General features: G+C 40.9%; 1 protein-coding gene across 4 annotated transcripts; it reads right to left on the reverse strand.

Annotated features, from left to right (window-relative positions):
- Window positions 1-7,003: 7,003 nt before the first annotated feature.
- Window positions 7,004-22,348, reverse strand: sp2 (sp2 transcription factor). Of its 4 annotated transcripts, none has more exons than XM_033973426.2 (9): window positions 22,276-22,348; window positions 20,068-20,162; window positions 19,178-19,471; window positions 17,466-17,921; window positions 14,346-14,567; window positions 13,123-13,447; window positions 11,759-11,930; window positions 10,993-11,186; window positions 7,004-10,788 (listed from the first exon to the last, which is right to left on the reverse strand). In XM_033973426.2, exons 1-9 carry the CDS (start codon window positions 22,280-22,282, stop codon window positions 10,688-10,690), a joined length of 1,866 nt encoding a protein of 621 aa, XP_033829317.1. In that variant the 5' UTR covers window positions 22,283-22,348; the 3' UTR covers window positions 7,004-10,687. The 4 variants fall into 4 exon arrangements, with proteins under 4 accessions (XP_033829317.1, XP_033829326.1, XP_033829329.1 ...); XM_033973435.2 differs by having other exon boundaries at window positions 8,208-10,788; window positions 19,178-19,468; XM_033973438.2 differs by lacking the exon at window positions 22,276-22,348 and adding an exon at window positions 22,040-22,269 and having other exon boundaries at window positions 8,208-10,788; window positions 19,178-19,468.
- Window positions 22,349-26,692: the final 4,344 nt, after the last annotated feature.

Raw genomic sequence — 26,692 nt, forward strand, 5'->3', positions numbered from 1 at the left:
CTCCTCCGCTTCTCCTCTGGTCCTTGGTTACCCCTGGCTACGCGCCCACAACCCTGTTTTCGATTGGGCCAGGGGCGGAGTTTCGGGCTGGAGTCCCGATTGCCACGCCAAGTGCCTTCGGTCCGCCCTCCCTCCGGCCGGGAGGTCCGTTCCTGTCGCTGATCCGTCCCCAGACACCCCCAATCTGTCCTCGGTGCCTGCTGAATATCACGACCTGGGGGAGGTTTTTAGCAAGAGCAAGGCCCTCTCTTTACCGCCCCACCGCCCATATGACTGCGCCATTGACCTCCTGCCGGGTGCCCCACTACCATCTAGCAGGCTATATAACCTGTCTAAACCTGAACGCGAGTCAATGGAGGACTATATCCGTGGGTCCCTGGCTGCCGGAATCATCCGCCCGTCCACTTCACCCGTGGGAGCGGGGTTCTTCTTTGTGGCTAAGAAGGACAAATCCCTGCGGCCTTGCATTGATTACCGGGGTCTGAACAATATAACTGTAAAGAATAAATACCCGCTTCCCTTACTGGACTCGGCATTTACGCCCCTCCACGGTGCGACCATCTTCTCAAAGTTGGATTTGCGGAATGCGTACCACCTGGTGCGCATCAGGGAGGGAGACGAATGGAAGACGGCCTTCAAGACACCCCTGGGACATTTCGAATACTTGGTTATGCCCTTCGGTCTCACCAACGCCCCTGCCGTATTCCAAGCCCTCATCAACGATGTGCTCCGTGATTTCCTTAACCGATTCGTCTTTGTTTACTTGGATGACATCTTGATTTTCTCGCGGTCCCCCCAGGAGCATCACCAGCACGTTCGCCAGGTTCTCCAGCGCCTCCTCGAGAATAAACTGTTCGTGAAAGCTGAGAAATGCGAGTTTCACGCAGAGGTCAGCTTTTTGGGCTTCATTGTGGGGCGGGGCCAAGTAAGAGCTGATCCTGAAAAGATCCAGGCTGTCACTGAGTGGCCCGTTCCTACCAGCCGGAGACAGCTCCAGAGATTTATCGGCTTTGCCAATTTTTATAGACGTTTCATCCGGGATTTTAGTAGGGTTATCTCGCCCTTAACTAAACTCACCTCTCCTGCTTTGCAGTTTGCCTGGTCTCCTGAGGCGCAGACAGCCTTCGAGAAGCTTAAGAGACTATTTACCTCCGCTCCCATCCTGCACCAGCCCGACCCTTCACGGCAATTCATCGTGGAGGTCGACGCCTCCGACTCGGGAGTGGGGGCCGTGCTTTCGCAGAGGTTCGACCCCCACAACCGCCTCTGTCCCTGCGCCTTCTTTTCCCGGCGATTGTCCTCGGCCGAGGTCAATTATGACGTGGGGGATCGGGAGCTCCTTGCCGTAAAGCTGGCCTTGGAGGAGTGGCGCCACTGGCTCGAAGGGGCGGAGCAACCATTCATCGTCTGGACCGACCATAAAAACTTGGAGTACATCCAGTCCGCCAGGCGCCTCAATCCCCGTCAAGCTCGTTGGTCCCTCTTCTTCAGCCGCTTCAACTTTCTCCTCACCTACCGCCCCGGATCTCGGAACGTCAAACCAGATGCCCTCTCCCGCCAGTTCGCCCTGGAGGATAGCCCGGTCACCACAGAAACAATTATCCCCTCCTCGTGTGTGGTGGCCGCGGTCCATTGGGATATCGAGGACACCGTCCGAGAGGCCCAGACCAACGACCCCGACCCAGGTAACGGCCCTCCAGATAAACTGTTTGTTCCCGATTCTGTCCGGTCTCAGGTGCTCCAGTGGGTCCATGCCTCCCATTTCGCCTGCCATCCTGGTGCCGGTCGCTCTCTCTCCCTCCTCAGGAGACGCTTCTGGTGGCCCACGATGGACACAGACACCCGGGCTTATGTCGCCGCCTGCCAGGTATGTGCTCGGGCCAAGGCCTCCCACTCACCCCCTTCTGGTCTCTTGCATCCTCTCCCAGTTCCTCGTCGCCCTTGGTCCCACATCGCCTTGGACTTCGTGACGGGCCTTCCCCCTTCCCAGGGGAACACGGTGGTTCTCACCATTGTGGACCGCTTCTCCAAGGCCGCCCATTTCGTTGCCCTGCCTAAGCTCCCCACAGCCAAAGAAACTGCCGACCAGCTGACCAGTCATGTCTTCCGACTCCACGGCATCCCGGTGGACATCGTGTCCGACAGAGGGACCCAATTCACCTCTCAGGTATGGCGGTCTTTCTGCGACAGTTTGGGGGCCACGGTTAGCCTCACGTCCGGGTTCCATCCACAATCTAATGGGCAGACGGAGCGGGCCAACCAAGACCTGGAGTCGGCCCTACGGTGCACAGCCTCCGCCAACCCCGCGACCTGGAGTACTCACCTGCCCTGGATAGAGTACGCTCACAACTCCCTCGTGAGTTCCGCCACTGGTATGTCCCCCTTCGAGGCATCGCTGGGATATCAACCCCCTCTTTCCCACGGAGGAGAGGGACCTCGCCGTCCCGTCTGTTCAGCGCCATCTCCAGCGCTGTCGCCGGATCTGGAAGAAGGCCAGGGCGGCCCTTCTTCGGGCTGGAGCGCGCACTAAGGCGACGGCCGATCGCCACCGTGTCCCGGCGCCCGTATACCAACCTGGCCAGATGGTTTGGCTCTCCGCCAAGACGGTCCCGCTGAAGACGGACTCCCGTAAGCTGTCCCCCCGATTCCTGGGACCGTTTAAGATCATGAGGATCATAAATCCATCGGCGGTGCGCCTCCAGTTACCCCCGTCTCTCCGGATTCATCCGACCTTTCACGTCTCCCAGGTTAAACCAGTCCGGACCAGTGACCTGGTCCGGACTGGTTTAACCTGGTCCGCGAGTTTTAAACTCATAATTACGAGTTTTAAACTCATAATTACGAGTTTTAAACTCATAATTACGAGTTTTAAACTCATAATTACGAGTTTTAAACTCATAATTACGAGTTTTAAACTCATAATTACGAGTTTTAAACTCATAATTACGAGTTTTAAACTCATAATTACGAGTTTTAAACTCATAATTACGAGTTTTAAACTCATAATTACGAGTTTTAAACTCATAATTACGAGTTTTAAACTCATAATTACGAGTTTTAAACTCATAATTACGAGTTTTAAACTCATAATTACGAGTTTTAAACTCATAATTACGAGTTTTAAACTCATAATTACGAGTTTTAAACTCATAATTACGAGTTTTAAACTCATAATTACGAGTTTTAAACTCATAATTACGAGTTTTAAACTCATAATTACGAGTTTTAAACTCATAATTACGAGTTTTAAACTCATAATTACGAGTTTTAAACTCATAATTACGAGTTTTAAACTCATAATTACGAGTTTTAAACTCATAATTACGAGTTTTAAACTCATAATTACGAGTTTTAAACTCATAATTACGAGTTTTAAACTCATAATTACGAGTTTTAAACTCATAATTACGAGTTTTAAACTCATAATTACGAGTTTTAAACTCATAATTACGAGTTTTAAACTCATAATTACGAGTTTTAAACTCATAATTACGAGTTTTAAACTCATAATTACGAGTTTTAAACTCATAATTACGAGTTTTAAACTCATAATTACGAGTTTTAAACTCATAATTACGAGTTTTAAACTCATAATTACGAGTTTTAAACTCATAATTACGAGTTTTAAACTCATAATTACGAGTTTTAAACTCATAATTACGAGTTTTAAACTCATAATTACGAGTTTTAAACTCATAATTACGAGTTTTAAACTCATAATTACGAGTTTTAAACTCATAATTACGAGTTTTAAACTCATAATTACGAGTTTTAAACTCATAATTACGAGTTTTAAACTCATAATTACGAGTTTTAAACTCATAATTACGAGTTTTAAACTCATAATTACGAGTTTTAAACTCATAATTACGAGTTTTAAACTCATAATTACGAGTTTTAAACTCATAATTACGAGTTTTAAACTCATAATTACGAGTTTTAAACTCATAATTACGAGTTTTAAACTCATAATTACGAGTTTTAAACTCATAATTACGAGTTTTAAACTCATAATTACGAGTTTTAAACTCATAATTACGAGTTTTAAACTCATAATTACGAGTTTTAAACTCATAATTACGAGTTTTTAAACTCATAATTACGAGTTTTAAACTCATAATTACGAGTTTTAAACTCATAATTACGAGTTTTAAACTCATAATTACGAGTTTTAAACTCATAATTACGAGTTTTAAACTCGTAATTTCGACTTTCTGTGGGGCTTTTATTTTTTTTTTCATGGCGGAAACGGGCTTCCATAGTGTTTACATCAGAGTCTTCATAAATAAATTCCCAGTTATGAGTTGCTAAATCATTCGTAAGAGCCATTATTGATTGATCTGTTATAACCCAACGGTAACAGACTCTATTCACATCTTTGGATATTTTTCAGCTGACATCATACAACATGAAGACTAGATCACTGATGTCATTTAATAACAGACCACCAATTATGTTGCTGTCCAGAACATTTCAGAAAATATTGTCTATCAGGATAGCACTATGTGCTGTTATTCCCTCCTTGAACCGCCACCTTAATGTGGTGGAGGGGTTTGAGCACCCAAATGATCCTGGGACCTATGTTGTCGGAGGATTCATGCCCCTGGTAGTGTCACCCATGGCAAACAGGTCCTGAGGGATGGGTCAGATTAAGAGCATTTCAGAAGCCCTTTATGTTGAGTGAAAAGGCAAAGTCAGCTAGGTCGCCTGGGCCAGCGTTACCGAGCACCTGGTGTTCGGCCTTTCCCCACAGGGCCCGGCTGGGTTCAGCCCGAAGAAGCAGCGTGGGGCCATCCAACTATGGACCCACCACCTGCAGAAGGATCCATAAGGGGCCAGTGCAGGTAAATCTGGGCGGCAGTCGAAGGCGGGCACTTTGACAACCGCATCTCTGGACAATGAGTCTAGCTCTGGGTACATGGAATGTCACCTTGCTCGGGGGGGAGCCTGAGCTTGTGCGGGAGGTTGAGCATTACCGGCATAGTTGGCCTCACCTCCATGCACTCTGGAACCCATGTCCTTGAGAGAGGCTGAACTCTCCATTTCTCTGGCGTTGCCCACAAGGAGAGGCAATGAGCTGGTGTGAGTTTTCTTATTGTCCTACCCCTTCACCCCGGTGAATGAGAGAGTCCCGTCCCTGCGCCTTCGGATTGGAACAGGTCTTTCACTGTTGTGTCAGCCTACAGGCCAAACAGCAGTGTAGAGTACCAGGCCTTCTTGGAGTCCCTGGGAGGGGTACTAGACAGTGCACCACCCGGGGACTTGTTCTACTGGGGGACTTCAACGCCCATGTGGGCAATGACAGCGACACCTGGAGGGACGTGATCAATAAGAATGGCCTCCCTGATCTGAACTGGAGTGGCCTTCTGTTATTGGACTTCTGTGTTAGCCACAGTTTGTCCACAACGAACACCATGTTTGGGCACAAGGGTGTCCATCAGTGCATCAGTGCATGTGGCACCAGGACACCCTAGGTCGGGTGAAGAGAGAGGCAGAGCTGTTAATCAATCACCACTTAGTGGTGAGTTTGGATACACTGGCTGGGGAGGAAGCCGGACAGACCTGGCAGACCCAAGCGTATTGTGAGGGTCTGTTGGGAATGCCTGGCAGAGCCCCACCAGAAGTAAGGGTTGCCGTCAGGCTGATAATATGACTGATAAGCAAACCTCGGATTCGGGAGGAGCAGTGCATTTTTTATCCTGGTCTTGTATGACAAGAGCAGGAGCTGTGTTTGCATTGCCAGTAGTAAGTTAGACCTGTTCCCAATGCATGTTGAACTCGGCTACAGCTGCCCTTTGTTACTGGACTTGTATTTATGGCCAGAATTTCTTGGCGCAGCCAGGGGACGGAGGGGGTCCAGTTTGAGAACCACAGGATCTCATCTCTGCTGTTTGCAGATGATGTTGTCCTGATGGCTTCATCGAGCTTTTCAGTGTAAAGTGGCTGGGATGAGAATCAGCTCCTCCAAATCTGAGGCCATGGCTCTCGACCAGAAAAAGGTGGCTTGCCCTCTCCAGGTGGGTTGTGAGTCCTTGCTTCAAGTGGAGGAGTTCAAGTATTTCAAAATCTTGTTCATGAGTGAGGGAAGGTTAGGGTTAGGGAGCGTGAGATTGACAGGCAGATTGGTGCAGCATCTACAGTGATGCGGTCGCTGTATCAGACTGTTGGGGTAAAGAAGGAGTTGGGCAAAGCTCTCAATTTACCGGTCAATCTACGTTCCTACCCTCACCCATGGTCATGAGCTCTGGGTAATGACCAAAAGGACTGTCGAAATGGGTTTCCTCCGCAGGGTGGCTGTGCGCTCCCCTGGAGATAGGGTGAGGAGCTCGGTCACATGGGAGGAGTTTGGAGTAAAGCCACCTCATCCACGTCGAGAGGAGCCAGCTGAGGTGGCTCGGTCATCTGTTCAGGATGCCTCCTGGATGTCTCCCTAGAGAGGTGTTCCGAGCATGTGGATGGATTTTTCTGGACACTGGGTGGTTTTAGCCTCCCCTCTTTGGACTAGAGTTGAGAGTCCAGAAGTTTCCCTTTTTGAGGTTAAAAGTGAGTTTTGTTTACCTGGTTATGGGCAAGTATAGAGGGACTTCATACTGAGAGTAGGCCTAAACTCACAAATTTGCGGCAGTGAAAAGTCCTGATCATAGAAATGACCCGAGGGAGACTGTTAATTTGTAGAAGATGGATGGACATGAACATGATAATTCATTTACATCTGTTCATGATGCACCTTTGTACTCTTTGATTTAGGTCCAACAAGCACACCAGCTGAGAATAAAACCAATAAAAATATCAACAATTTAAAAATATCCTTATATTTATTCACCATCAAGATTGAAGTTTTACAAATTTGGATTCTATCATTTAAATTCTTGCACAACAGTTGAGTTTAAGTTATAAGAAGACAAACAAAATCATATTAACATGAAGATGCAGATGCAGCGTCTAAGGCAACAGTAATTCAGTAGAAAAGGGTCTTCACATCTTTAACAAAGTAGGAGTCGAGTTTGACAATAACATTTTATTTTTACACGCTGTACAAAAATCCTTCTAGTATCAGCAGCTTCCTACATTTACTATGCCTTTTAAAGACACAAATTCTATGTACAGGCAACTCTCAAAAAGCAGTACAAAATATTGACCCTTTAAAATGAATGGCCTTTAAAAGTAAATAATTTAAAATGCAAAGTTGTACAAAGTTTTTATAAAGCATTATTGAACTTTTAGATTCAGTTTAATGGGATACTTATCTTGTGAACTATCATTAAGTATGAGACAGATATAGACTTTTGCATTTTCTCTAATAATTTGTATTTCTAAATGAATTCCCAAACTAGGGAAATCAGAAAGGGGTAAAACCTAAACGTTAATTGTGAAAAGAGTCAAGAGATTGTACAAGATTTACAGATCTAAAATTTGAACAGATATTTCAAGAACATATCAAGTGATTCTTGGTTATAAATAATTGGAAATAATAACTTAATTCTGACAAATAAAATAGCCACCTTAAATATAAAAAAATAATAGTATGAGGTGTAGTATAGAATTAAGCACATTTCCAGGATGCTTTTTGAAAATGTATATATCGGTAGACCTAATTTTGTCCTAGTTTAGCCAAATTGTCTAGCCCTGGTTTAGTTTTTGTATTCCAATAATGACTATTTACATGATGCAACTGAATCATAACTTCATAGTGCATTAAACAAAAGAATCCCATATTAAAGCTATATTAGGGAATTTTATGCAGTGGTATTTTTGCTTCAACTTGATTGTCAGCATCTTTTCCAAATAACCACATGAAGGTGTAATACATATTTAAAATCAATATCTATTTTGTAAAAATGATTTTAGTTTAAGCTGAAATTTGGGGTAGCAAACAAAAGCAAACTCATACAGCTTATATTTAAGTTATTTTCTTTGTAGTTGATAATGCTATCAACTAAATCTAGCTAGGAGCAAATTAGAACTAAGCCAGGACTAAACCAGGAATTATTTTAATTTATGTTGGCTTTTGATTTTGTTTCTCATTAAGGAGGTACCAGAGCTGGGCAATCTCCAGTATTTTTTTCAGTGGTAGTGCTTACTATAGAATGAGCACAATGCAATTTAAAATCTCTAAAGTATATTTCTGATAATTTTCAAAATACTTTAATAATAAATCAGTAACAATAAAAAAAAAAAAAAAAAAAAAGGTGTCTGGTGTCTTGTAATCGAATGCAACTTTGATTGCTTGAATTGACAGTGTTCAAAACCGCCACTAGATGGAGCAATAAGTTAGTTCAAGATTGAGCAACCGATGATTCAGAAACAAGGGAAAGGCCAAAATAATGGGCAGTGGGGTGTAATATTGAAGTACCATTTTAAATAAAGTAATTTAATAAATTATGCAGCCAAGTAAAGATGGTGATAAAGGTGCACTATGTAACTTTTCTGGTGAGGGGTCCACCACCTGCTTGTCTATGGAGATGTGGTTGTCTATGGAGATGCCATTCCACTATTTTCAGACTGAATGTTTCACAGTATGGCATTAAACCTATCTAACTTGTATCTATTAAATCAAAGGTTTTTTACTGTTTAAAAATTTCTTCAGAAAACATGCCTTATTGTGAGTGTGGTCACCTTTCCACAAATCTGACCTACATGGCATACAGATCTGACCTATAAGGCAAGTTTAATGGCATACTGTGAAATATTCCAGGAAAAGCAAGAACATCTCCCTGGAGACTAGCAGGTGCTGGGACTCTTTACCAGGACATTGGAAAACAACATATTTTAGTTTTGTTAAGTTATTACAGACTCTGGACAAGATGGACAGAAATCAGTAGTAAGCAGTAAAAATATTGCCATTGTTATTTGTATGTATTGACAGGAGATCATAAATTAGTTCAGTGGATCACAAATACCAAACTTCACAAGTGTCACCAAAGAAAAACACAGTACACAGCCTTAAATCTATGTCTAAAAGGGATTATATATCATTACTAAACGCACTTCTAAACAAAAACAAAAATGTGGATAAAATTAAACATTGAGAACCACTGATTTAATTCAGATTATTATGTAAGAATTAGCTTTTTAACTAAGTAACTTTTCAAGTGGAAGACCTGCCACCTGCTTGTCTCCATGGAGATGTTCTTGCTTTGTCTGGAATGTTCCACAGTATGGCATAAACCTCAATCACCATGGAGACAAGCAAGTTGCATGTGTGGATAGGCAACCCTGTTCACTGTAATTTTTTTGAGCAATTACACCTTTAGCTGAATAACAGCAACACAGAGAAGTTTATTGCCATGCTGTGGATCATTCAAGGCAAAACAATAACTTATCCGTGAAGACAAGCAGGTGGCTAACCATCCCATCAGAAAAGTTACATAATGCACCTTTAAATTCATAAATTGTGCCTATGCTTAACGAAGAAACGGCCTGAAAATTAAGTATATCATAAATTAGTTTAATTAAAATAAATATTTTTAAGATGGCAGGTCATCTATTCACCTCCATTCAATTAAATTAGCAAATGATGTACCAAAAAGGCCATTGGTACCACATTCACCACAATTTACTAGGGATGCACCAATCCAGCTTTTTCAGTTCCGATTCTGATACTAAAGATTTAAGTATCTGCCAATATCAGATATCAACTGATAACCAAGGCAGAGACTGAAAACAGCGTTTTATTTTCGTAAAGCAAAAATAAAAAGACAAAAACTGATCCAAATGTGTTATGTATCTGTTATTTATCTATCCCTTTGTATAAATAAAAGTTGAAACATAGACTTTCTGGGCCAACGGCAGTAAATAGTCATATTACATAAATTTATATGTCCAACAGCGGTATCAGTTGAAACAATATTTTGAAGCTGATATCTGATCCAGCAAATTTTTCAGTATTGGCACAATATCCAATAACAGTATTGGTATCGGTGCATCCCTACAATTTATCTCTATTATTTTGCCGAAGTATTTCTGAAATAAAACTCACAATTTCACTCAAAATAAAAGTCAAATAAAGTCATATTAAATACTTACAATTCAACATCTTTTGTTGCCTGGTGAATCCAGAATATCTCTGTATTTTTTATACAGGTTGATATCAGTCTGGCCCCCATTGCGTCTCAGCCAGAACCAAACGTGATGGTGCTATCAGATTTGTTTTTTTTTTCCTCAGTGATACATATGAAATGAAGGAGCTCATTGGTCACCTATGATTTATAAATAAAATTAAATTTATGTCTCAGTTATTAACAGTTTAGTTTGAAAATGGGAGATTTACTGGAGACCAGACTCACATCTTTGTAAAGTATTGAAGGAGTGAACATTTTGGATCCTAGGCAACATCTTTTGGGCCAATTCGTAACTTTTTTTTCATTTTCCACATACAAACCAGGTTTTTTTTGCATATAAAATCCAATCTTGAAGCTAAATAATGAAAAGTAACTGTTGTTTGATGATTTGAAGTCTATAAAATAAATAAAATAAAAAGCATTGCCATCTTGTTTTTTTGCTGATAGAAAGAAGTTGTTAATATGTTGAGAGTCTGTACACTATGTTAGCTTTGAGACACCTCCTGGAGTTGATCCCATTGTGGGACAGTCATAGGGTCCCTTCCTGGCCGCTGCTCCAAGTTGTACACAGTTAAATATTACTGAGATTTTTTTTTCTCAAAAGTTTCTTTTTCAAAGTCCAGGGCTCACAGGTTTTTCGTGTTTATGTGAGTCTTGTAATGCTTCGTCAAGTGGTCACTCCTCATGAAGCGTTTCTGACACTGGCTGCACTCAAACCGTTTGTCCCCTGCAGAAAAAAATAAATAACTCTTTCAATCTTTCTTTGAGGAACATTAGTTTGCCCCTTTTTATTATTATATATGATTATTTACATAACTGTTTACATGACATTTCTGTAAGCAGCAGTGGTCTCCAGATCTTGACCTGGACTTGGTGATGACTAATGTAGCCAGAAGACTTTATATCTGTGCATGATTTTTGTTGTGGTTACCTGTGTGTGTGCGCGCATGCCTCTGTAGCTCGTCACTCCTTGTGAACCTCTTTCCACAGAAAACCCAGGAGCAGACGAAGGGCCTTTCCCCAGTGTGCAGCCTGACGTGCGCACGCAACAGGGATGTTTTCCTGAATGTTTTCTCACAACCAGGAACGTGACAGATATGCTTCCTCTTACCGACCTCCCCGGGCCTGCAACCAAGACACGTGGCAATCACATATGCAACACCTACATTTTATTTCAATTTAATAATAAAAAATGTTGTGGTGGTCCTCCGCAGTATAATCTTCTACCACAAGTTATAGTAACGCTTAAGTTTGGGGGCCAAAACCACTAAGCAGTAATTAAGTAGTAAGTCAGTAAGTAGTAGCAAGAGGTTATTTAGCTATTAGTATAAATCACTTATAAAGAATTTATGTGTTGTAGCATCCATTGCTAATAACACTAATGAACTGTAACTAAGTATTGCAAGAAACTGTAAGTTAAAGGAAAAATATATTACATAAATAAGTACTAACAATGATCTAAACCTACATACTAGTAGTTAAAGTTATACTGAATGGTGTTGCCCAAGTTTTCAACATTTCTAAACTGGTATTGGGACTTCCTATTCTCTTTTACTTGATATTATTTTACTCTAAAAGTGTATTTGGAGCCAGCATATTTCAGCAGAAACTTCTGTGAATCATTGAAAGACATAATCTTATGAAGCAATTAGAAGAATTTCAACCTAGGTTCTTTTTCCCTATATCCTCTTGCTCACCTCTTGTCTGCATCTTTACAGTTGGGGCAGGTGCAGGCTACCCTCCTCTTCTTCTCTCCTGGTCCTGGGGGCAGCTCTAGTGTCAGAGAGTCCACCTGGACCGTGGGCTGGTTCAGAGCTGCAAGCTGCAGCCCTCCACCCTGCACCGTCTGGACCGTCAAGTGCTGCTGGCCTGGGACACACACAGAAACATTTTATGTACATGCAATTTCATAACATCCAAATGAGAGGGTGTGTAAATATTTTTCAGGTTCAAAAAACTAATCAGATTAATTGTTCTTGATCTTGACAAATCAATATTTTAAATTACTATATAATAGTATTTTTTATGTAGTCAGAAAGTCTTTGTCTGATTTTAGGTCTTTGTCTGATCTTAGGTCGTTTTCACACTACCACTAATTATTTTGAAAAATAATCAATGTCTTCAACAATTCAAAAAAATCATTTGACAAGTTTAATAATTGAAAAAAAGATAATCGTTCACTCGTCAACTATTCAAATACTCAAAATTATTTGCATTATTGGGAGGCAAATCTGCATTATTTGTCAGTCATTTGTCAGATCATTTGGAAAGTGTGTGTGAAAGTCCTTTTTTTAATAAAAAAAATATATATATATATATATATATATTAAAGAGTTTAATTTCAAGATACTAGTATTTCTTAGGTCGTTTTCACACTACCACTAATTAGGTTGATGGAAAAGAGCATTCGCTCAGAGTGCGGTGCGCTTCAGCTGGTGTGGGCCGCAGTAAATGGTTGGTCCGAGAGCGGCCTCACCTGCAATCTGGAACGGAACGAGTGTGGCGTGAATGTGGCTAACTTCAGGCCGACTTCCAGTCTGCTGTGACAGTAAAAGTGCTTGTAATTGGGTAACAAAGTGCTTAGATCACGTATATTTCTATGAATAGGCACTGCAGAGCTACTGTTTGGCACCTTTACCTGATGAGGCAATTTGGATCAACTTAATATCATCCACAGTCTCCTCCAGCCAGTGGTGAGCTTGGGTCTGTCAGTGTGTTGTTCCAAAAGCTTTTTCTCCAGCCAGCACAGTCATCATGGTGTATTTAGCCATAGTTGAAAGAAACGACCACCACATATAGGAAAAAGTGAGCATGTGCGCATGTATTCATGGGGCTCTGTTCGTTTGAAGCGTGTTGTCACAGAAGCAAGTTCGGTGATCAACTAATGGCCTCTCACGTGGCTCATGGTATGTGTTTGGGGTGAATAATGCGTGGTGTATGCGAACAAGTTGGACCCAAAAGTGAAATAAACAGAACTAAATCTAGTGTGTACTAACGTGTGAAAATCTCCTAGGTGTAAGATTAATTTAGAGCAAACTATTGTGTTGTTTTTAAAGCTCACCTCCAGCATTGGTGATGGTAACTGGGACACCCTGCACCTGGACCCCGTTAATGCTGATGGTTTGAACAGTTTGTTGTGGAGCTGGGGACAGGGGAGAGTTCAGGGTGATCACACCTCCGCCAATCGTTCCTCCAGCCGGGGCGATTTTAGCCAGAGTCCGTTCCTTCCGTCCCCCACCCTGAGGTGCCTTCCTATTGGTCGATGTAGGAGATGACGTCGTGGATACTGGGGTCGTAGCCGTGGCAACAGGGGGGATTGTTGCTTGAGACGTTGACTCCTGGAGCTGCACCGCCTGCCACTCACCAGAGGAGGTCTTGAATAAAAACTGAAAAAAAAAGAGAAATTACTAGTGAAGCATAGAGACCAGCAAAAACATTACAGCAAAACTGGGCAAACTGCTTGTTTGACCGACTACACAAAACTGGTGAAGTTTTGCTAATAAAATATGGAAATTGTTGCCCAAAATTGTGCTTTAGAACTGTTACACAACTGTCTGGATGGATGCATACTGAGTGAAACAAGTAGAGCAGTGTTTCTCAAACTGGTGGTACACTAGGGCCTCTACAGTTCGAGTATTTTCTATTAGTCTCTTGTATTCTGTTTTGTTTGTTTGGATAATTTCTTGGTTAGAGCTATAGTGAAGCAGATCTAAAATTGGACATTGGACTACCTTATTGCTATAGTTTAGACCTACAATATTCTTACTATATCTGTACTCCGCAGTGCTACTTTAATCCAGTGGTTCTCAAATAGTGAAATAAATAGTGGTGAGATGCCAAGGGGGGCGTGTATGACTCCGCGTATGACACTGTAGATACTGTAGACAGTGCGTACGCAGCGTGCACACAGCAAAGAACAGGAGGAGCGAACAGCTCATGACACAGGACAGTGAACAAGAGAGACTTTTGCTAAACAGACACTATGGAAAACATTTTAACAGGGATGAAAAGAAAGGCGGAGATAGACGGAGGTAATGAGATGCACGAAAGTCCCCCGAAAAGTAAGACGAGGAAGTCTGATGAAGCGTATTTAGCACTTGGCTTCAACGTGACTCCGGTGGGACACAAAGACAGACCGGTGTGTCTGCTGTGGCAGCGGACAGTATGAAGCCAAATAAGTTAAGACATGTGTGGGTATGGCCAGTAAACTGCTCTGTACAGGTGAGTGTAGTTACCTGTGTGGGTGTGGTCTGTAAATGGCTCTCCACAGATGAGTGTAGTTACCTGTGTGGGCGTGGGATCGGCAGGGGACACCTGGATGCTGGTGGGGCCACCCTGCCTCTGTGGGACAGGGGGCAGAGTGGCAGACGCGGCCTGAACCACCTTCAGAGCCTGTTGTGGGATCTGCACCACCTGAGTCTCTGGCTGTTTGGGCTGCACCAGCTGTACTTGCTGCACCATCGCTGGCTGCCCTGGACTCTGCACGATCAGGAGGTTGTTGCCCGCCTGAACACAGATGACACACACATTAAATATTGTGATAAATGGTTTTATTACAGTAACGTTCTGACTCAATTCACTTCACTTAATTTCTCCCATCTTTAGGTAGGTATTTTTTTAGCTGCATTTTATGAAAAGGCACATAGTTCAGAGAGATGCTGGTGCCTACAGCCTTCGCTCACAGGATCTGTTTTTATTCTCCCAGGGTTAGGTCTGAGTTTGGGAAAAAGGCTTTTCAGTTTTCTGCTCCTTGGGCCTGGAACCTGTTACAAAATGACTTGAAATTAAAGGAGCTGGCCTCCTTAGATTCTTTTAAACATATCTTAAATAATAGGGATGCAGAATCATTAGTGTGTAACTGTTTTAATTGAACCTGTTGAAGCATTTTGACTGATCTGTGTTTTTAAATTGTGTGTGTATGTTTATGTTTTTGTACCTAAAACTGTGGCCTCTTGGCCAGGACGCTCTTGGAAAAGAGATTTTTAATCTCAATGAGTCTTTTCCTGGTTAAATAAAGGTTAAATAAATAAAAAAAATAAATGAATCCACCCACAGACCTCCTATTAACATGTTCTTTCTTTCTACACTTAATCAGTTACACTGTGTGTGTGTGTTCTCAAGCCATAGCTTAGCCACAGCCATAGCTTTTTCCTATCGATCACTTTAAAAGGTGCACTATGTAACTGGATGGTCTGCCACCTGCTTGTCTACATAGAGATGTTACTGCTTTGCCTAAAATGTTCCACAGTATATCATTAAGCTCCTTGCTCTCCATGGACACAATCCGGTAACACTACTTGCCCAAGTTACAGGTCAGATCTTTGGAGAGGGGACCTCACTCTCTCTAATAATGCACATTTGTAAAGGAATGTTCAAGCAAAAAAAACAGTTGTAATTAAAAAAATGCAAAATAAGGAGCTTAATACCATTTCCACAGAAGCCATTAGTGGAGTACACACCAGGACATCTAGGACATGTTTGCTGTAGTTATGAGACTAAATATATTAACAAGAATAATAGGTCTGGTACAAAACGGCCACCTCAACTCAAAGGTGTTAACTTTAGTGGTGGGGGGTTACAATTAAAACCCCTCCTTGAACCGCCAACCTTAACATTGTGGAGGGTGTTACAGCCCTGCGTCTTAAGTTTGTTTTGTTTGTATTTATGCATTTTGTTGTGTGTGCTCCCCAAGTCTTCTCTTCCCCTTAAACCTGGCTGCTGGATTCCTGGGCCAAGATTGGATCCCTGGGCCTCCCTCCACATTTAAGGAGATTGGGGACACCTGCTCGGGGCTGCTGGCCTGGGTGGCCAGTATGCCTTTGTGTGTGTGTTTCATCAGTTCAGTCACTACAGGGGTAGTGGCTTTGTTTGATGAGACTCTTCGTTTGTCTAGTTGTAAGATTTTGTTATTGTAAAATTTGTGTTTAGTTACTTTACCTTTATTGTTTTTGGTTTAATTCCTTCCAATGAACCTTTGTTTATGTATGTTTAGTTCCCTTTTGTTTAGTTCATCCTTACTTTCCTGTTAATTAAATTACCTCTTATTTTACCATCTTGGTTTTCTTTTTTTTGTTACTTCCCTCCCCCACACGAGCTGGGTTGTAACAGAGGGATTTGAGTGTCCGAATGATCCTGGAGCTATGTTGTCAGCGGCTTCATGCCCCAGTAGGATTATCCATGGCAAACAGGTACTGGAGGATGGCTCGGACTAAGAGCAGTTCAGAAGCCCTTTATGATGAGTTTAAGAAGCAAGGCCAGTTACGTCGCCTGGATTGGCATTACTGGGGTTCCATCCAGGAGCCAGGCCTGGGGTGGGTGCTCATCAGTGTGTGTCTGGTGGCTGGGCCTTTCCCCATGGGGCCCGGCTGTGCACAGTCCAAAGGAGCAATGTGGGGCCATCCTCCCATGGACCCAGGAAAGAGGATCCGTAAGGGATCGGTGCAGAGCGATTTGGGCGGCAGTCGAAGGCAGGAGCCTCGACAACCAGATCTCCGTACATGGAAACTGGCTTGTCACCTTGCCAGGGAGGAAAGAGCCTGACTATCTCTAGTCGTTAATGACTAGATTGGGCTCTGGAACCCAACTCCTTGAGAAGGGCTCGACTCTCCATTTTCTAGCATTGCCCGCAATGAGAGGCGGCAAGCTGGTGTGGGCTTGCTTATTGCCCCACGAGCTCAACCGCCACGTGTTAGAGTTTACCCAGTTGAATGAGAGGGTCGTGTTCCTGTGCTATGGGTCAGAGACAGGTCTCTCACTGTTGTGTCGGCGTATGGACCGAACAGCAGTGCAGAGTATCCTGCCTTCTTGGAGTTTCTGGGAGGGGTACTAGACAGGGGATTCCCTGTTCTACCAGGGGACTTCAGCGTTCACGTGGGTAATGACACCTGGAGACGAGTGATCAGTCAGTCAACAGTCTCCCTGATCTGAACCCGAGTGATGTTCACTTATTGGACTTCTGTGTTAGCCACAGTTTGGCCATAAAGAACACCATGTTCGAGCACAAGGCCGGAGGCTGGAAAAAGTGGGCTGAGGGAGAAATGGATAAGAGGAAGAAAATGGATGGATGGGTTACACCAGGGGTGTCAAACACATTTTCACTGAGGGCCACATCAGCAAAATGGCTGCTGTCAAAGGGCCAGATGTAAAATAAATCTAACTACTTTTTAAACTTGTTAATTAACCATTTCTGTGTTTATTACTTATTCAAGTTACAAATGTTGTATATGCATTTTCCTAGATGTAAAAATATGGCTGTGTAACGTCGTATCTCCTGATAAAATGACATTTTAAGACTGTCATACCTTTTTAATCTACCCTTTCGAGGGCAACATAAAATGATGTGGAGGGCCACATTTGGCCCGCGGGAGTTTGACACGTGGGTTACACTGAGCACCTTTATTTTACCTGTATAATATTATCCCCTGCTTCGATGAGAATGGTCTCCATTTGCTCTTGTGGCTGCAGAGGAGATTCTGCCTGGACTGTAACTGGATTCTGATTGGTCGTGGCCTTCTTCTTCCTTCCGCGACGACCTTTCAGAATGTTTGGACCTGTATGAGCGTCTGTCATCATATCCTCCATTTCTGTTGCTCCCACATTCAAAGGCAGAGTCAGACCTCCAGGTAACTGCACTATGTTCTGTGAGCTGTTCTGACGTGCCTGTTGTTGTGCCTGTTGATGTTGTTGTTTCCTTGACTTTGCAGAGGAGGGTTTGATGGAGACTGTTTTTTGGGGAGGGGCTGGGGTAGGGGCCGGACTCGGGACAGTCATTGGAGCAGCAATTATGGCCTGATTTGTGTTGGGTATAAGCTGGATCTGTCCCCCCTGAGGCATCATCTGGATGGTCTGTGGGGCCTGGATCTAAGAGGACAAAATAAAAAAGTTTGTCATTTCATTTTACCACTAGGACTGGGTGATATTGGGGAAAGTGAATATCTCAATATTTTATTTGCGTTACCTTGATATTGATATTCAAATGATATTTTGTAATGTATTAAAAAGTGCCCGTAAATGTCTTTGTTGAGGATCACGTTTTACACAAAACTTGAATGGCACATCAAATTAACCATACAAGTGCAGAAGTATTACTTTATACTCTTGTTAGATGTTTATTCTCATTTTATTTTTACCCTGCTATTTTTGCTGTAATTCTTAAGTGTCTCATTTAAGTAGACAATATACCTGATATTCCAATTTTGCACATCTACAGATCAACAAGTGATAGAGACAAAAATCTATATCTTGACTTTTTATTTACCTCAATAACAATATTTAAACAATATGTTAACAAGTATCAGGAATGTGTTCAAATGTACCCTTCTTGGTTGCAGTGCAGAAATTCCACTAAAAGTTTTTTTTATGTAAGTTTAAATTTTTCAATATACATCCCCCATCTCTAAGTCTATAAGTAGCCTGCGCTCCTAATATTTATTTTTATATTTGTAACAGTAATAATCATTAAAAAGCTTCTCAAGGTTACTTTTTAAGGCTGATAAAGCTGTTGTTCTTTGAAAACACTCCTAACCCAAAAGTGCTCTCTGATTTGATAATCAGTTGTATTACCAAAACAAAAAAAGAAAACAACTTTTTAATAATGTAAAATGGTTGTAACTGTAAATCAGTCAAATTAATATTTGATTCGAACATGTTATACAATGCTTATGAAAAACACAATCTTATCAGACTTATCTACTACTGTTTGATTTTCTAACTTTCTGCTGGTTAAATCAACTATTTTAAAAAACCTTGTGAGGTGACTGCAGTTGTGATTTGGGGCCATACAAAAATAAATTGAATTGAATTACCTATAATAAAAAGGCATATAAACACACATTGCTGGGCTTCAGATGACGTCACAACATTCTTCAGTCCCAATAAAAATTTAATATAGATGGGAGGCAGCTAAAAGGAATTGTTGAAATGTATTTTTTTGTTGTAATGTGTAAAGTTCTTCGGTCAATAATAGAAATGATCAAGTTCAACATTTGTGGATTTACCTTCTAGATATTTTATGGCAGTTAACAATATATGTTTGTTCAATAAGAAAATGTGGCTCTTGCCCTTATCTGGCAGTATGACATCACATTCTATAATCTGAAAACCAGGAAATGCTTTACCTGATACTGTATGTTGGGCACATTGGTTCGGGCAGGGCTCTGTTGTATTGTGAGTACTATGGGGCTCCCCGGGGCCGCTGACCCTAGAGTGGGCAACTGGATTACGTTGCCTTTAGCAGAGAGGAAGCCCAGGTTTTTGGGAGGCGCGGGGGCAATGGGGGCAGGTTTGATAGGCAGGAGTCTCCGCGGCTGTGGCTGAGCAGGAGGAGGAGACACTGGTGCCTGAGCAGCTGGAGGGCCGATCTTTGAACAGGTGGCAGCGAGCAGTGCCAGAGGAGAAGGCTGAGAGTCCTGCTGCTAGGGACAGACAGGGAGGTTGAAGGGGACATATTATGTAAATATATATTATGTGTGCACGTTTATTTATTTTATTTGAAAGTAGTTTGTATTAGTCAATGTGTAAGTATTCAATTACACAACAATAGACGCATTACTCGACATAACAAGATATTAAACCTTGTCTACATGACAACACATATGAGACATAATGGTGCTCCATCATTATTAGCTTACTCAAATTTGTAGTCTGAGTAATCCTGTACTTCTGCATTTGAGGCTTGACTGCTCAGAAAATTTCTGATTATATTATACCTACCCCTTATCTCCACCCACAGCTCTGTACTTAATTGTTGTGATTATTTAAAAAATTCAGCCTGCAGGTCAGAAAAATTCTATGTAGGGATCAAAAATGTTCCATTTCTATTATTAAGCTTTTAAAGATGAATATTGCCATTAACAAGGAAACCAATTAAAAATTACAAATGGCATACAAGCTATGCGATTTGATTATTTAAACCACATGTACGAGCAAACTGTTGATTTCTTATAATGGTAGATCTATACATTTTTAAACGACATTAGTTTGGGAAGAGTAGAATGATGTTACTGACCTGCGTGGAAGAGGTGGAGGAGGAGGAAGTGGTGGAGGGCTGCAGGTATTCACTGGGACTCACAGCAACGGTAGCGGCCATGTTGTCCTGTGGTTCTGCAGAACACACATGTCTACAATCAGCTCACATCATCATTGACAAGGGCTGCACAAGTCCTAAAAATTCCAAGTCTTTTTTGTACAACTATTGTAAATGCAACTAGTGATTCTCCTACTGTATGAATACAAGAATCCCATACTTTTCCAAACATGTTTGCAGAGGCATCAAATACAAGGTGAACTAGCTTTTCCCATAAAAAACTGAGGATATTTTAATTGTAAAAGGACGTTGTATAGACAATGCAATTTTGATTGTATGATTAACTGCATCAGGAACAGGATTACAAACTACTTATTTTTGCTAGTCACAGTGTTGTTGACAAATATGGACCCAAACAAAAGAATAACAAGGTGGATTTTTAAGTTTGAGCATTTGAAAATGTCATGAAGGCATTTGTAGGCAGACAAAACCTTGAAATTTAGCATGAACTCCACACATCAGAGCCAGCATTTGTACAGGACTTATTTTCCCTGGAGAAATAATTAGGATCTGTCAGAGCTGCAGATGGTGTTACGCAGTGTTACAGCTTATTGTGTAACAATAAAGCGTTTTCTTTACTTATCAACAAAGATGTAGCAACTTTTTTCTCCTGTTTAATAGTGTAAATAAAGTAATTTTGATGTAAATTATTTCTAAATGTTTCTTAATGTAAATGATAACACAGCTATACTCCCATTAACCTCCTAAGACCCGAGCTCTTGCATGACATGCTTTATTAATTTCTCTTTGGTATCTTTGTTATTTAGACTGATTGGGACCTGGGACATTATGAAATTTCTGAGAAAAGTGATGTAAAACGAGTGTCCTCCTATGTGGACGTTTTCATCATTTTGACAAAAAAATTTGCAAAATGTATTTATTAAGTACTTGAACACAGCAGCATTTGTCCTGAATGTAAAAACAAAATGAGAAACAACAATTGTGCCTCTTGGAACAATGTGTTTCATGTGAAGAGCTGCTGACAGGAGCAGGAAGACATATGCCTTTACAAAAAAAGAGTTTTGAAAATTTTTTGCATTGTTGCTGTTCCTGTATGGTGTTCTTAAAAAAAAAAAAAAATTGCATTGTGGCCTAGACAACCCAAAATATGTTGTCCACATATGTGGACCACATATGTGGACGCCATGTCCTAGGAGGTTAAGACAACATCAACAATCCAAACATCTACTGTGTACATCCAGTTTCCAAAACAAATCAAACAGCTCCTCATAGAAATACCAAAACGTCCCATTCAGTTGTTGCTGGGATTATGGCCATGCATAACATACTGGTCGGGGCAAATGACAGAGGATGACTGCTCAGTGGTAATTATCCATTTAAAGCATAATTTCATCAACATCAACAATTATCACCAGCAATTTGTAATAAATATTATTCTGGTTCAGTTAATACGTGCCTTGAAAGAAAAAGTATTACAAACCTAATAGGGTAGGGTCAGAACTTAAAACTATGACAAAGTTGCAGCTCTTTTTCTGTCACATCAGCAGTGAAAGCATCCAGCTCAGCATCAGCTACTTTCTCATTCATCACAACACACACACTTTCAAAGCAAATGTCACAGCAAAATTATTTATTTTACACTTTTAAAACAATCAACCGCAGTAAGGCCTCAGAATAGTGCCGCCATCAAACATTCTGTGTTGGTTTTACACAGACATGTATCTTGGGCTAATGCTATAGTGAATAGCGGGGCAGACAGGAGCGGCTAGCGGTGGCTTAAGCTGATTTGATCCCTTTGAAGCTTAGTCAACACGAATATTCCAATCACAATAGGGTCGATAAGTGCTAGAGCTACGTGGCTTTATGTTAGATTAAATAAAACATGCATGGGTAATACGGGAGAATAAATTAAACCCAAATCAGACTGTCTTACTTTAGCATTAGCATTAGCTGACGCGTAGCTCGCCAGTCAAACTCTTTGATAACGTTGCTGGAAAAAGCAGCCCTTATCCGGAAGTGCATTGCCTTTTAGATGCATATTAAAGCTCTGTTAGCTGTAATATATATCTAGGCGTGGCGTAAAGACCTCACCGCATCTCTGCCAACTGTTAAAATCATGTTAAAAGAAGTAGATAGAATATAAACACCAATGTTTTAATTCCTACCCACCGCTCATGACGACATTCGCTCTCCGTGAGCCTTGAAGACCGAGCCCATGGACGAGTCCGCCCGCCGCGCTGCACCAATCCGCGGGCAGCACTTAGATAACGAGCGGGCCAATCAACCAATCAGTGTAAGTAAGAGTTATGATTGAAAACCAAGCAAACCAATGAAATGGCGTTATTCCAGTACGTCAACAGCAACACCACGGCTGGACCAATAGGATTTTGAGTTTGCCCTAAAAGAAGGCGGGTCATAAGGATGGACATAGAAAAGCAATTTGCCCAATTAGAGCAGGGGTAAAGTTTCACTGACGTGCTCTGCGGCCAATGTGGGCTCCTGGGGGCTGTTCGGGCTAAAGAAGAATGACATTTGTGCGATTCAATGAGCTTTAAGAGTCTGGAGGCTGACCCGTATACACTACCCGTGGTGTATTATGGGCTGCAGACCGTTATGCGTGGTAGAGATACCCAGGGATGGCTGCTCTAATGTAAAAAAAAAAAAAAAAAAAAACAGCTATTAGCAGTAGGCCAAGAAAAAAAAACTACACGATCCTCCGCAAAATAATGTATCCAAGCATGGTTGAACAAGGAGCGATCCAATATTTAGATGTAAGAAACAAATTTTTATTTAAAGTTTAGATCTGTGTTTGGTAGAGTTGTAGTGTTCTTACATCCAGAAGGCTGATAAAGGCTGTTAAATCCCAGCTCCAACCAGCGGATACTGCAGCTGTGTCCTTGTACAAGACACTTCACCCACTTGTGTGGACGTGATTGGTCACACACTGGCAGCCAAAACAAGGGTAAAACATAATTGTTGTTATTGCAATATTGTTCAAATTGCACTAATATAATTTGGTTTTATTTTTATTCCCAGGAAAACCACTTTTCTCTTTTCTGTCATATGACATCTCCATCTGTCCCCACTTCCTCCAAGGCTATGAGCACATTTGGCCAGCACCACAATTAACTACTATTATTATTAGCTAAACCTGCACAAACAAGAGTTTTTTTCTGTCCATGTTTTCTAGAAGCTCCAATCACAGCATCCTTCAAAACCAAACCAAACAAAAACAAAAAAAGAAAACAAAACATGGGTATAAGAACATTACCACGACTAAACAAAATTTAACACTGAGTTTAACTGCATGACACGTGCACAATCCTCTCTCTTCTGTCATCTCCATCTGGCCTTGCACAGTTAAGATCCTGCCTCTAGCGCTGTCTATTCACTCTCTATATCCACACACACAATTCTCATTCACTATATGTTTTGCCCACCAAAGGGTTCACTTGACCCTATTTACAGACTGCAGCTTGCATGTTATAAACTACATCACTGCGTCAATATATTGTCTTACACTATACTGCCAAAACAAAATGTCTAAATGTGTAAAAGCTATTTCAATTTAAAACATTTACGTTGATTTAAGATTTATTTAGTTGATAGGTTTACTATAGATTATTGGAGTAATAAGGTACTGTCCCCAAATATAGATATGTTATATCTGTCCCCAGATATAACATATCTATATATGGGGACAGTACAGTCAATGTTATAAGATCGGTGGAGAGGCGACTCCACTCCCAGTATGAATGTATGTTTTTCAAGATGAATTAAAATAAATAAAATCAAATCAAACCAGTCAGAAAAAAATATAAAAAATACATCTGAACTGATCAAAACAGCTCAAAACAGAACAGGATTAATATTCTTTTTTCATTTTTTTGCAGTGTATAGAGCATATGACCATTTGGGCTTTGCTTTTAGCCATTTCTCAACTGTTCCTTGTCAAGCTTGAGATATGCATTGGTTTTCACTCCCCTGGCACTGCTAAAGACAGCCTCAAAGAGTAGCAGGCTGCATAATTCAACTCGATATCTCACTTTTCCCTTCACTTACCATGCTTCCAGCGCTCGCACAAGTTTTAAACATTTTTAAGTGAACTGCCTGGGTTAAAAATGAATTACTTTAATGCGCAGATTCGTCGACCGTATAACCTTTCCTTCTGACTTCATTTGTTTGTTATCTTGCACAGAAGTTAATTGATTTTGGTGCAAATTTACAAATGCACTTTATTGTACCAAGATAAAAGGTAATTAGCCGGTTATCGCTGGTCTCCAACATGGTGCCCATTTCTTTTTAATTGGATCTTGGTTATTGGTGATAAGAGTTTATGGCTGCAGGGTACAATTTTGGTGTTTTGGTTTCTACTGAACATGCGCACTGGAGCTCTTGTCTATGGGACATTTAAGGGTCAAATGCAGATGCAATTGTTTTCCCTAAAGAACACAGTCTTAATCTAAAATTAAAGGGCCTGTACTTGATTTTTTTTTTGTGGCAAGATACATGGGTGTTAAAAATGACACAAATATAATCTATGCATTTCACACAGCATTTTCTCAGGTAGTAATTAATACAAAAGCTACTTAGAGGATCACCTTTACTCAGCCTGGAAACTCCCATTGAGATACAAAATGATTGCTGCTAAGGAATTATCTTTGGCATGTATGGCTGGTCATAGCTGTGTGACACTCATACTTACATGTGTCTTTTTTACCCAGTGACAACGTGGAAACACTCCACAACCACTCATGTAACCATATTGATTCTACACCCTTGGTATTATCGAGAAAAATCTTTAACATCTTAATTAGCATGTGGGGAAGAAGAGCCCCTTAAAAATGACAACACAAATTTTTATTTTTCTGTTTTTACTGAAAACGCTGTAGCTTCAGGATACCGAGAACCAAATGAGCAAAATACACCTGACATTTGAACAGAGAAAACCAAGAGATCAGTCAGTGCAGATAAATGCACTCAGAGGCAAAGTATCATGGGAAGTGTAGTTAATTTGAGTAAGATAAATTTATTACTCCTCTGGCCTCTTTTGGCTGGAGTTAATAAATTTTTGTTTCATACAAAGCTGATCAAAATTAAAAGCAAATATATTTATAAATATTTATATATATATATATATATATATATATTTTTTTACCAATTATTGTCTTCACTTTCTTGCATTAGAGTCTTATTTTAAAATGTATTTTCAATAACTGTTCAGATTTAAAGCTACCATCCTTAATTAGACTGGCTGACCCAGCCATGTTACATTCTCACATGTCACCAGTAAATGTTATCTTCAGAAGAAGACCAGAGAGCACAGGTGAGCCTGAACAGAGGCCAGGTGAGGGGAGGAGAGGTAATCCAATCAATTACGGATGGTAGCTCTAAGCATAGGCGATTTCAGTTCTACTTGCTATGTATAATTTAACTTGACTTTATTTCTACTGAAATCTTACTTGAAGAATTGATAACTTAAAGACACCGTACCTGATTTTTGCTGTCTTAAAAATGTAAAACTAATTCATTTTAAACTATTTTCAGTGGTCCGAACATATTCAATACTTTCTTAATGCATTCCTAGAATCATAATTATTCAGCACAATGACTTTATAAGTGCTTTCCACAACTTTCGGAGACCAAAATGAAGATTTGCTAACTTGCCACTGCTAACAACAACTAGCATGCTAACAGTGCATTAACTTTACTTTCTGTTTCTCAGTTGATAAAAATGGTTTATAATTAGATGCACACAGCGAGAGCTGCTTTTCCAATATCTGTACTTGGGTGAGACAAATTTTATTTTGTTACATGAAATAATTGGATACAGCCCCTTTAAATCAATGCATTTTAATGCCATAACTATAAAGGCCATATAAATCTTAAATTTATGAGTTTTCCGATAGACCCCTGCCTCTGTGCAATTATCTGTCAGTGTTGAATGAACAACCCTCATCTTCAACAAAATGGAGGGAAACAAGAAAGCGTCAGCAGAAATGACTTGTACAAAGAAACCAGTGCATTGTTTTTAGAGTTTTTTCTTAAAGTTCGATCATGTTTTAGTGTCAACATGTCCATCCTCTGTGCTCCTTTGGGTTCACTTCAGTTTTTACGTCTTTATTTCTTCAAGTTTCTTTTTTTGTTTCAAAGCAGCAAAACAAAACCCCTCAGATAAAATCCGTCAGGAAGCAGGTCCGTGTCAATCAAACGGGACGCTCATTTCCAGGGATCTGATTGGACGAAGCCGGGGCCAGGAAACCAATCTGAACAGTCCTCCATCACAAACCTGTCAGAGACAGAGCAAAATAGTGATTGAAGTTCTTGATATGTACACTATTCATGTGGTTCAACTTCTTGTTTATAGGTGCCATTTTGAGTCCTGTTCACCAAAAATAGAATTTTTAGTTTTGCTTAATTAATTGCTAGGGCAAATTTTTCATCACTCTAAAACCCATGTATATATGTTTTGTTAATTTCTACTTCATTTCAAACCTATCTTTGAAACGTTTGTCATAATGTGGTAAAAGTAAAGTCCATAAATGTTGAATATTTAGTCATAAATATTAAAGGTCCACAACCCAAC

The sequence above is a fragment of the Periophthalmus magnuspinnatus genome, chromosome 1 (assembly GCF_009829125.3).
Source record: "Periophthalmus magnuspinnatus isolate fPerMag1 chromosome 1, fPerMag1.2.pri, whole genome shotgun sequence".
NCBI lineage: Eukaryota > Metazoa > Chordata > Actinopteri > Gobiiformes > Gobiidae > Periophthalmus > Periophthalmus magnuspinnatus.